The sequence below is a fragment of the Lynx canadensis genome, chromosome B3 (genome assembly GCF_007474595.2).
Source record: "Lynx canadensis isolate LIC74 chromosome B3, mLynCan4.pri.v2, whole genome shotgun sequence".
Lineage (NCBI taxonomy): Eukaryota > Metazoa > Chordata > Mammalia > Carnivora > Felidae > Lynx > Lynx canadensis.
Genome location: NC_044308.2, coordinates 27,331,880 through 27,344,444, shown reverse-complemented (window position 1 = coordinate 27,344,444; position 12,565 = coordinate 27,331,880). Strand labels below are relative to the sequence as shown.

The following is a 12,565-nucleotide window of genomic DNA, read 5'->3' as shown; positions in this document are numbered from 1 at the left end:
ATGATAATCATTGCATTATGTCAAGGATTCGCAAACTTCCATGTGTCACAAAATATTATTTTGATTTTTTTTCTAACCATTTGAAAACACACAAATCATTCTTTGCTCACAGGCTATGCAAAAATGGGGGGTGAGACAAATATGGCCCATGGACTATAGTTTCCTAAGCTCTGCTTCATGTAATATTTTGTCTTTTAAAAGTATTAAGAAAAGGAAAGGGAAAAAAATACTTATGCTGTATCTTAACCCACATATTTCCCTTTTCCAGTGCTTTTTATTTCTTCCCATGGATTCAGGTTTCTGTTTGGTATTTCAGCCTGGAATACTGTAAATGGTTTTTCTAAAGCATATCTGCTAGCAGTTCTCTCACTATGTGTTTATTTGGGAATGTTTTAATTTTGCCTTCACTTTTTGAAGGATAGTTTTGCTAGATATAGATTTCTTAGTTTAGAAATCTTAGAGTTTTTCCCTTTTATTATTTTAAACATGTCATCCCACTGGTTTCTGACGTCCATTGAAGGCAGCCATTAATGGTATTTTGTACCCCTAGATGTTTTGTGACTTTTTTTTTAATCTTGCTGCTTTCATGATTTTGTCTTTTTGTCTTTGGTTTTCAGTAGTTTCAGTATAATATGTCTAGGTGTGGATCTCTTTGTTTTATCCTACTTGGGATTTATTAATTTTGGGAACTGTAGATTAATGTTTTTTATCAAATAAGGAGGTTTGGGCTGTATTTTTTAATTACTCTTTCTGTGCCCTTTTTTTCTGTTCTGTTTTTTGGGAGGAAATTCCCAGATGCATATGTTTGTATTCCTTAATGTTGTCTCCTAGGTGTTTGAGACTTTCTCATTTTTCCTGTCTTTTTTCTCTTATTTTCCAGGAGTAAGAGAGAAATGATACAGTCTTCAATTTGACTCCCTTTTTTCTGCCATTTTGCCCATCTAATGAATTTTTCATTTGGGTCATTCTATTTTCCAACTCCAAAATTTCCTTTTAGTACTTTTTTCATAGTTTCTCCCTCTTTATTGAGATTCTATATTTGTTAAGTCAGTCTTATCATTTGTTACTATGTTTTCTGTGTTACCTTATTTTCTCTGGTTTTCTTGGATTTTTCGAACATTTCAGTTGCTTTATTGTTTGCTAGATCTAGCATTTGGGCATCAGAGTTCATTTTTATTGACTGATTTTACTTTTGAGTATGGCTTACATTTTTCAGTGTTTTTGTTTGTCTCATAATTTTTTTGAAAAGCGAACATTTTAGGTAGTAGTATGTAGTATCATCTGGATTCTGATATTCTTTTTCAAGATTTGTATTGGTTGATGGGTTATTTTCATTGTGTTCTGTACTTGTTTTGTAACATGACTGTAATTCTCTCTGAAATCTGGTTCCCTCACAGCATGTGGCCTCTGATGTCCCGGTTTCATTCTTTTGTTCTCATTTTTGTTCTCTAGCCTGACTTCTAGGGTTTGTTCTGTATCCTCTTGGCTTATGCTCAAGCCTGTTGATCTCCCCTTCTGTTGGTGGATCTACATGCAGGTGGGAGCAGGGAGGGCATAGAACTCTGTTTTGGCAGTTTTCCTGTGTGCGCGCATCCCAGTTTGTCCAGGCCTCCATGATGCCCTCATTGGCCCTTCTGTGCTCTCTGAATTTTATGATCTCCTTGTTAAATTTCTGGATAGTTCTCAGATTTAATACTTACCTCTCAGATTTGATACTCACTCGCCAAACCATGTTCTCAGGCCAGTGGAGATGGAGGCTTTCTTGTTGGTCTTTTTATTAGCAGTGCCCCTGGCATGCATTTTCTGCTCCCTGCTCTGCACCAGTCAGCTTCCCCTGGAGGCAGAGTCCCATCTTGGTAGAACTGTCCTCCAGCTTGGATGGAAACATACCCAGGCAAGAACATCATAGGTACTCCCATCTCTATCCAAGTTTGGCAGTTTTTTTCATGAATAAACACTTCTCAACTTGTTGTTTGCCTTTAATTTATTTGCAGAGCCCTGAGATCATCATCTTTTATAATTTTGAATGGTTTTATAGCTGCTTTGAAGGAGGGGATTTGTTAACCTCTTCCCTCCACCATAACCTAGGTCCTGCTCTTCATTAATTATTTTGTAAGCTAACTTTTCCCACAGAAGACTCTAGATCTAATACTAAATGTTGATGAATATGGTTTCATGTGGCATTTTAAATGTGTGTGGGGTGGGGGGATAATAAAGTTTGGTCTGGCAACTGAGGTTGCAGCCTGAAAATTTGCCCAGAAATGAGAGCACAAAATGAATTTGCCAAGCAGAAGTGTATTCTTGGGCTTTCCATCACAGGTGAAGTCTTCTGTGGGAGATAAAGTGGGGGGAAAGAGGCAGTCAATCTTAGATTCTTGTCTATGAGGTCAGTTCCTCCTGACTTTCTGCTTTTCATTAGCTGTTAAACATCATATTAGTCTCACTGTTTCTATGTGTCTGTTGCGGCTTATGGCCTTGTCTGTGGTATGTCATTTGGGAGTGATCACTGTGTGTTTTGTGCTCACTTGACCTCCAGGTGCAGAAGGACTCAGGGTGGAGTTTGACCGGCAGTGCTCTACAGAGAGGCGCCACGACCCTCTCACAGTCATGGATGGTGTCAACAGGATTGTCTCCGTGCGGTCAGGTGTGAAGGGAGGTTGAACAGGACACTATCTGCCCACCTTCATAGAACAGAACTAGTAACTTACTAAACAGAATGCTACTGCTTCATTCCTGTGTGAGACTAAAGGAAGGGATAGTAAGCTATTTTGCTGCAAAGTATAGAAGGTTTTGTCTGCCTGTTCACAGTACTTTGAGTAAGATAGTTGTGAGAATGGTATCTGCACCTCACCAGTGAATTACTGGGTTCCTGGTAGGTCCTTGTCAGGACATTGGCCATCTTGGAGGCCCAGTTTCACCCAGATAGCTAGAGATGGTGCTGTAAGACATATGGGAGTACCAGGCTTGTGCAAACTAAAATTTGATGTATGAAAAAGCTTCCTAAAGGGACTTGGTTTATAATTGACTGCAGTAAGGGCTGGGCTCAGGTTTTGGTAAGATTGTATGCTCTGTGAGGAAATCTGGGGCTCTTTCTCCTGTTTCCTGGGTAACTGCCATCACATAAGACCTTCCCCAGGAAACTCTCTGTAGCCCTTGACCTGGGCTTGTGTGCTGCTGGCTCTGCAGTGTGGTAGCTATGTATCAGGGCAGTGCCCACCTGTCTTCATTTTCCCTCGTACTTGATGTAATGTGTATGGAAGGGCAGTATGTATTAAATATCATTCACTAGGAGTAGAGGGAACTCAGATTTTGGAGAACTTGGGTTGGAGGAGCCAGCTGTTCTTGAGACATAGTGTGAATGATTTTGCTTTGTTTTTAAAAAAGTTTGTGTTTATCACATGACATAGTGAACCCAACCCTGGGGCATAATTTTCCCCACTAGGCCGAGAATGGTCTGACTGGTCCAGTGAGCTACGCATCCCAGGGGATGAGTTGAAGTGGAAGTTCATCAGTGATGGGTCTGTGAATGGATGGGGCTGGCGCTTCACAGTCTATCCCATCATGCCAGCTGCAGGTAAGTAGGGGGCTTACGATGTCCAAATCTTGATGACTCAAGCAAGGTGGACACATAAATTGTTTTCATTTAGTACATTGTACTCTGCCTTCTCCTGTTGTGTTGGGAGCCAGCACTGCCCAAGGCCCCACCACAGTGGTGATCATAACTGCCAAAGAGCAACCTTAGTAGCCCAGTTGTTGGGATGTTAGGACTCCATTACCTAATGGGAAAGGAGTTATTATTGTTGAATGAACTTCTTAAGCTGTTTGATTTTCAGATAAAATGTCTAATACAGTGCATAGTTGTGTGACATAGACAGTAGCGGTACCATGGGCACCCTCTAAGCATGGCATCCAAGTAGATGAGGCCCACTCGTTGGTCAGATTTTACAGGTCTCCTTGTGGGGTAGCCCTTATCCTGTCCAACATGGAAACATTTACAATGCTCATTTCGCAGGCCCTAAAGACCTCCTTTCTGATCGCTGTGTCCTCTCCTGTCCGTCCATGGACTTGGTGACATGTCTGTTAGACTTCCGGCTCAATCTCACCTCAAACAGAAGCATTGTCCCTCGCCTTGCAGCATCGCTGGCAGCCTGTGCACAGCTGAGTGCCTTAGGTAAATAGCATCTTTATTATCATGTCTGTTGTACTTGATGGGAAAAATGGTCAAGCTTCTGATATTTTCTGTCTGCTCATTTAAGCTGCCAGTCACAGAATGTGGGCCCTTCAGAGACTGAGGAAGCTGCTTACAACTGAATTTGGGCAATCAATTAACATAAACAGGCTACTTGGAGATAATGATGGAGAAGCAAGAGCTTTGGTACGGAACATTACTTCACAGTTTCTAGATGTTTGACTTTGGGAATAAAATGTTGCTTGAATAATTTAAGGGGCGTCTGGGTGGCTCAGTCAGTTGAGTGTCTGACTTCGGCTCAGGTCATGATCTCGCAGTCTGTGAGTTCGAGCCCCACATCAGGCCCTGTGCTGACAGCTCAGAGCCTGGAGCCTGCTTCAGATTCTGTATCTCCCTCTCTCTCTGCCCCTCCTCCACTCACACTCTATCTCTGTCTCTCAAAAATGAATAAATGTTAAAAAAAAAAATTTAAAAAAATATTGCTTGAAAAATTTAAGTCACTGAGAAGAGTTGGGAAATTCTACATAACAATAAGCCTGCTTTTGTCCCATCCAGACTCCTTTATGTTACTCCATATACTGAGTGCAGGCTGGACTGTGATTTTTGGAAACAAAGATGTGTCAATGGCTGTGAGCATAGGATTGTATCTGTTAGACTTTGCAACAAGTCTGGCTCACCACATCCCCTTATTTTGTTGGATGAGGTAGTTACTGTTAAAAGGATGCTTGATCCTAACGATCTTGGGAGTTGGGACTTTGTAGGCCAAAAAGGGCCTGGTTCCCTGCAAGTGGCTATATTGAAATCTAGACCAAGCATTCTGAGGTAAATTTTCAAGCTCTTCTTTTAAATTTTAGTGTTCATCAAACCTATTTGAAAATATCAATACACATTTTTTTAGGGAGAATAGTATCAATATAACAAAACTTTTGACTCACAGAAATAAAATGGTTACTTTCCCTACATTTTGGATTGCTTTACTAGGATATAATCTTGTTGTTTTCTTAGAGTTTTACAGGTAGTGCTCTTGCTGCTTTGGTAAAAGGCCTTCCGGAAGCTTTGCAAAGGCAATTTGAATATGAAGATCCTATTGTAAGAGGTGGCAAGCAACTGCTCCACAGCCCATTCTTTAAGGTAATGTTTGAGTTGTTTTAAAGTGATGAGACCCACAAAAGTATGGCCAACTAATCTTTGACAAAGTAGGAAAGAATATCCAATGGAAAAAATACAGTCTCTTTAACAAGTGGTGCTGGGAGAACTGGACAGCAACATGCAGAAGAATAAAACTAGACCACTTTCTTACACCATTCACAAAATAAACTCAACATGGATGAAGGACCTGAATGTGAGACAGGAAACCATCAAAACCCTAGAGGAGAAAGCAGGAAAAAACCTCTCTGACCTCAGCTGCAGCAATTTCTTACTTGACACATCTCCAAAGGCAAGGAAATTAAAAGCAAAAATGAATTATTGGGACCTTATGAAGATAAAAAGCTTCTGCACTGCAAAGGAAACAATCAACAAAACTAAAAGGCAGCCGATGGAATGGGAAAAGACATTTGCAAATGACATATCAGACAAAGGTCTAGTATCCAAAATCTATAAATAACTCACCAAACTCCACACCCGGAAAACAAATAATCCAGTGAAGAAATGGGCAGGAGACATGAGTAGACACTTTTCTTTTTTTTTTTTTTTTTTTTTTTTTTTAATTTTTTTTTTCAACGTTTATTTATTTTTGGGACAGAGAGAGACAGAGCATGAACGGGGGAGGAGCAGAGAGAGAGGGAGACACAGAATCGGAAACAGGCTCCAGGCTCTGAGCCATCAGCCCAGAGCCTGACGCGGGGCTCGAACTCCCGGACTGCGAGATCGTGACCTGGCTGAAGTCGGACGCTTAACCGACTGCGTCACCCAGGCGCCCCTAGTAGACACTTTTCTAAAGAAGACATCCAGATGGCCAACAGGCACATGAAAAGATGCTCAACATCACTCCTCATCAAGGAAATAGAAATCAAAACCACACTGAGATACCACCTCATGCCAGTCAGAGTGGCTAAAACAAACAAATCAGGAGACTATAGGTGTTGGTGGGAATGCAAACTGGTGCAGCCGCTCTGGAAAACAGTGTGGAGGTTCCTCAAAAAGTTAAAAATAGATCTACCCTATGAGCAATAGCACTGCTAGGAATTTACCCAAGGGATACAGGAGTGCTGATGCATAGGCACACGTGTACCCCAATGTTTATAGCAGCACTTTCAACAATAGCCAAATTATGGAAAGAGCCTAAATGTCCATGAACTGGTAAATGGATAAAGAAGTTGTGGTTTATATACACAGTGGAATACTACTTGGCAATGAGAAAGAATGAAATCTGGCCTTTTGTAGCAACATGGATGAAACTGGAGAGTGTTATGCTAAGTGAAATAAGTCATACAGAGAAAGATGCCATATGTTTTCACTCTTATGTGGATCCTGAGAAACTTAACAGAAGACCATGGGGGAGAGGAAGGGGAAAAAAAAAGTTACAGAGAGGGAAGGAGGCAAACCATAAGAGGCTCTTAAAAACTGAGAATAAACTGAGGGTTGATGGGGGGTGGGAGGGAGGGGAAAGCAGGTGATGGGCATTGAGAAGGGCACCTGTTGGGATTAGCACTGGGTGTTGTATGGAAACCAATTTGACAATAAATTTCATATTAAAAATAAATAAATAAATAAATAAATAAATAAAGTGATGAGAGAGCTGGTTGGCTAGGAGAGACACAGAGAGTGGTCGTGCGTAGTGCACCACATTTCAGGCCTCCTTGAGGACATGGGTAAGTATTGCTGAAGTTGAATATGAAAATTTTCCAGAAATGACTATGACCTAATAAGCCCTTAATACTTTAGCCAAGTATTAGTGTACTTTGAGATGCTTGACTTAGGCAGTAAGTGTTGTGGCAGTTGTCAGATCTGAGGTCTTGTGTATAAGGTGCATCACTAGGAGCTGGGTGGGAATAATCCACACCACTGGTAATGGTAAAACACTTGCAGACACATAGCAGTCAGCCTGGAATAAGGAGCTCCTGAATGAGAACTCACAGAAACCCTGTAATTGTGTCTGTCTTTAGCATGCAGTGTTGGTGAAATAGATTCTTAGCTGCATTTCTGAGCTTCCTTGTTTTGTTAATTTTTGGTTGCTACAGGTACTGGTAGCTCTTGCTTGTGACTTGGAGCTAGACACTCTCCCTTGCTGTGCTGAGACGCACAAGTGGGCTTGGTTCCGAAGGTACTGCATGGCCTCCCGCGTTGCTGTGGCCCTGGACAAAAGAACACCCTTGCCACGTCTTTTTCTTGATGAGGTATAGCATGTTATTTTGGAATGTAAAAACATTTTCCTTATTCAGTCATGGTGTAAACAGATGCCAATATTATGAGACACAGCAACATTTCTCTTACAAAGGGATACCATAAAAAAAAAATCACATAGGTGAAAATGAATAAATGCATACTGTGAATTTCAGTTAAAGTTTATTTTTAGTAAACTAAAGATATACTAGTACTGCCCAGACATTTCAATATCTTAGACTTGATTATAATTGTATTGATTTTGCTTATTAACTATAAAATCACAGTATTGATGTTGGCATTCCCTCAGATTCTGCAATCGGGATTACTCCTGTGTTGTTACCTTAATATTATGTGTTTCATTTTTGAGAGGTGAGTGTTTATTGATAATCTCATAATAATGTTGTCTAGGTGGCTAAGAAAATTCGTGAGTTAATGGCAGACAGTGAACACATGGATGTTCTCCACGAGAGCCACGACATTTTTAAAAGAGAGCAAGATGAACAACTTGTGCAGTGGATGAACAGGTTATTATATCAGAACCAAGAATAATGCTGTACACTGGGGAAAGGTGTTGTATGTGCAGTTCTTTCCGATGTTAATTGTTCACTTAATGTTTGTTGTAGGCGACCAGATGACTGGACTCTTTCTGCGGGTGGCAGTGGAACAATTTATGGATGGGGGCATAATCATAGGGGACAGCTTGGGGGCATCGAAGGTGCAAAAGTTAAAGTTCCCACTCCATGTGAAGCTCTTGCAACTCTCAGACCCGTGCAGTTAATTGGAGGAGAACAGACTCTGTTTGCAGTGACAGCTGATGGAAAGGTAAGGGTGCCTTTTCTGTGTCATATGTTAAAAACTAAGAGACAGCTATGGCTAGAGTGCGTTATTGGTCCGTGGTATGTGTAAGGACTCTGTATTAAAACGTTATCTCAAGGTTAATAGTACTTATTGTTGGAAGCAGTTATCATTCTAAAATATTTCTGTATGATCTTTGATGTGTTCTATAACTTTACAGTGTTTTATTTTGAAATACAGCGTATGTAGAAAAGTGTACTGTTTGCATATCAATAATACATTAGAGTATTCCTTTTTTTTATTTGCTAGTGTAATGCTTTTTAAAAAATTAATTGCTTCTAGTATGATGAAATGGTTAATACTTACATATTGTCTTTATGTTTGGTGACCTTATTCAACTATTTTCTTTCTTTTGTATATCTCAGGATTTCTTGTATCTTCTTTATAGAGTCATAATCTGTAAATCAGTTTTGTTCCTTTTCAGTTCACCACTCTTATTTTTTCCTTTTTGTGTGGAAGAAAGGAAGCTCATTGTATTGGGTTGTTTTGATATAATATTGAGCGGGGGTGGTAGTTGCGGGCTTGTTCTTAATCCAGTTTGCAAAGTAAACACTGTGATTGAACATTTCACAAACTTACTGTGAGGTTTTGGTGGATGATCTTTATGAGATTAAGGAAACTTCCTTCTCTTTCTACATTAAAAAAAACTATTCCTATGGATGTTTTCTCCTTTAGTGGATTTATGTCGTGAATTGGATTAATTGGTTTTCTTATATTAAACCCCCTTGCATTCTGTGGAGACACCCACCTTGGTCAGGATGTTTTATATTTTTTTGGTTTGTGTTTGTGAATATTTTCTTTGGGATTTTTGGGAGCCCCAAGATCTTAAAGTGCGATTATAATAATGTTTCTGTCTTATATATTCCTTGTCTGATTTTGGTACTCTATTATTATATATCTATTTAACTTACAACAATTAACTTAAAAATGCATGTTTATTATCTTGCAGTTTCTCTGGGTCAGGACTCTGGAAGGTGGCTTAGCTTGGTCCTCCCACCTAGGATCTCTCCCCAGGCTGCAGTTGCCTCAGGGCTATACTGAGCATTCAGTTCCTCATGAGCTGTTAGTTGAGGCTGCCCTCAGTTCTTTGCCACATCACACTGTAGCAGCTGGCTTCCTCAGAGCAAGCAAGGGAGGTGTTAGCAAGACACAAGTTACAGTCTTGTGTGACCTAATCCAAAAGTGATAGTCCATCCTTGTTGCCATATTCTGTCCATTAGAATTGAGTCACTAGGTCTAGCCCATGTTCAAGGAGAAGGGATTACACAGGGTGTGAATTAGGGACTCTTGGGAACCACATCAGAGACTGCCTGCCAAGAATATCAAGATTGTGCTAGTCTCATAAAAAAGGGTTGAAGTGTTTTGTTTTGTTTTGTTTTGTTTTGTTTCCTTTTTCTATTCTCTGGAGAATTCTATGTCTTTTATTGTTTCCTGGTTATTATAACATGCATATGTAAAATCTGAAGTGAATTACTACTTCTGTCCTCCTCCCAAGTAATACAAATAGCTGATACTTTGTTATCCTGTGTTCTGGCACAAACCCATTAGGGAATGATAGGCATTATTATTTTTGTTGTTATTTTTCCAGATTTACCCAAATGTTGCACATGTCTTTGCTCACATTATTTCTTATGTCTCAGACCTTATATCTTTAAACAGTTTCTTCTACTTCATTTTGCTTCTACTTTATATTTTCATTTTTCTTTAGTGAGTCTTTTGTTGGTTTATCCTCAGATTGTTTTTGTTTATTTGAATATGTCTTTATTTTATCCTTTATCCTAAGTAAGAGGTGCAAACATTTTCTGTAAAGGTCGTGATAGTATTTTTGGCTCTATGGGTCATGTGGTCTCTGTTGGCAACTATGAAAACAAGCCTATGAATGATATGTAAATGAATGTGTCTGGCTATGTCCAATAAAGCTTTATTTACAAAAGTACATGGTGGGCCTGATTTGACTCATGGGCCATAATTTGCCAACCCCTGTTCTAGAGTATGAAATTTTAAGTTGACTGTTATTTTCAGTCAGCCTGTTAAACGTTTTATTCTTTTGGATTTTGGACTTCATTGTTGCTAATGAGATGTCAGCAGTCAGACTAACTTTTACCCAAATGGAGGTAATAAATCTTTTCTCTATGGCTGCTTTTAAGATATTTCTTTAGTGATCTGCATTTTGCTGTGATATATTTTTATTGCCCTTTTTTGTTTTACTTTGTTTTTGCCAGGTGGTAAGGGATGGGAGAGGGGGGCTTTCTGGCTCTTGAGAAGTGGTCTTTAAACAACTCTGGTAAATTCCTAGACTGTTTTTTTGCCTCAGATATTGCTTCTACCATATTCTCCGTGTGATCTCTGCCTGAAAATGTGTTCTGATTGTTGAGTGCTTTATATCTCTAACTCCTTCTTTCCATGTTTCCTCTTCTCTTTGTGTTTCTATGCTATATCTAAAGAATGTCTTCAGATTCATCTTCTAGTCTCTTGTTACCTATTTATAATCTGCTATTAAATGTATCTGGGTATTTAATTTCAATTATTGTTTTTTTAATCCCTGGAAGTTCTGCTTTGGGTAATTTTGTAATTCCTTATTCCTTAGGGATACTTTCAAGCTTTTATTTCTTTAAAGATAATATTGGACTGTTGTTCTGACTCCCTCATGGCATCTTTTTTAAACTATGAGCTGACCCTTTTCCTTAGAAAATTTTATGTAGAAATTCTTTGAGGCTTAGTTGGAAATCACTCATCAAAAGAGAATTTATAACCCTGGGGTACTACAAATCTAAGTCATTGTAAATTAAATTCTCAAAGGAATTTAGATCATACATAGTATAAATTTAGACTGAAAACCAACCTAATGATCACCTTTCATGGTTGTGAATTCTCAGGAGAGCTTTTTCTCCATATGATTTAGTGCTGAGATTGAGAAAGGGAACTTGCCTTGTTGTTTTCTTTTTATTCCTCACAGTTGGCCCACTGGAGGATCATCTTTCTAAAAGGAGACTCCTTTTAAGCTTGGTACTTTACCCTCTACACCCCGTGTGCTGAAGATTCTCAAAACCTTCTCAGGGGACACTGGCTTTAGGGCTCTTTTATCAGTCTGAGTTCTTGGTTTCACTTTCTGTTTTAGTCCTTGAGGTTTTCCTTACTATTGTGTCATTGCAGCAATGCATTTGAAACAATATGAAACAATATTTAAATTTTTATAGGAGGGATGTTTGACATGCATTTGGAAAAGGCAGTCTGATTCTTTTTTAAATTAATGATAAACCTTGTGCCCTGAAATAATTACTCACTTAGAACGAAAGAAAAATAGTGTATTCTACTGTGTGACTTATATGCAGCCTTGCTGAAATACTACATCTATTTATAGTTTTTCTATGAGTGTTTCTATCAGTGTTACTATCAGAGATTTGCTTCCAGGGAAAAGATCTTCTTTTTAAAATACATTTTGTGAACTTGGGATTTTAAATAGTCATAACTATTTCATTTTTAGTGTTTGATAAAGCACGGAAAAGTCTTAAACATTCTTGTAACTTTTTTTTTTTTTTTTTTTTTTTTTGAGAGAGAGCGAGCGCACATGTGTGTGAGCCAGGGAGGGGCAGAGGGAAAGGGAGAGAGAGAATCTTAAGCAGACTCCATGCTCAGTGCAGAGCCCAGTGCAGGGCTCAATCCCACGACCCTGACTGAGCCACCCAGATGCCCCCATTCCTGTGATTTTTAACTTTAAAATTCTTTTCTCTGTGGTAAAAATATCTAGCACACTGATTGAGTTTGTTAATTACTAGAATATAGGGATATTTAGATAAAAATCTGATATTTATATTCTTCTTGTCTTAGCTGTATGCCACTGGATATGGTGCAGGCGGCAGACTAGGAATTGGAGGGACAGAGTCGGTATCTACCCCAACATTACTTGAATCCATTCAACACGTGTTTATTAAGAAAGTAGCTGTGAACTCAGGAGGAAAACACTGTCTTGCCCTCTCTTCAGAAGGAGAAGTTTACTCTTGGGGTGAGGCAGAAGATGGGAAGTTGGGGCATGGCAACAGAAGGTATTATGTGAAAACATTATTTTTGATGTTATGCTTTCCTTGTTTCTTTTATCTCTTGTATAACATATTGGCACTTTGTTTTTCAGGACAACATTTATAATAATCTACTCAAGTTAAATGTTAATGACTTATTTGGCAGAAATAAGTTCAT

General features: G+C 39.0%; 1 protein-coding gene across 5 annotated transcripts in view; it reads left to right on the top strand.

Moving 5' to 3' along the window:
* Positions 1-12,565, top strand: part of HERC2 (HECT and RLD domain containing E3 ubiquitin protein ligase 2) — a 289,146-nt gene that overhangs the window by 249,765 nt on the left and 26,816 nt on the right. For all 5 annotated transcript variants that reach the window (XR_003969350.1, XM_030317589.1, XM_030317587.1 and 2 more), the window contains 9 exons: positions 2,537-2,644; positions 3,443-3,574; positions 4,013-4,171; positions 4,257-4,375; positions 5,195-5,320; positions 7,372-7,527; positions 7,925-8,040; positions 8,140-8,338; positions 12,200-12,414. Coding sequence is in view for 4 of the 5 variants with exons in the window: in XM_030317589.1 (XP_030173449.1) it covers positions 2,537-2,644; positions 3,443-3,574; positions 4,013-4,171; positions 4,257-4,375; positions 5,195-5,320; positions 7,372-7,527; positions 7,925-8,040; positions 8,140-8,338; positions 12,200-12,414 (1,330 nt within the window). In the remaining variant the exon portion in view is untranslated. The remainder of the gene's footprint in view (positions 1-2,536; positions 2,645-3,442; positions 3,575-4,012; positions 4,172-4,256; positions 4,376-5,194; positions 5,321-7,371; positions 7,528-7,924; positions 8,041-8,139; positions 8,339-12,199; positions 12,415-12,565) is intronic.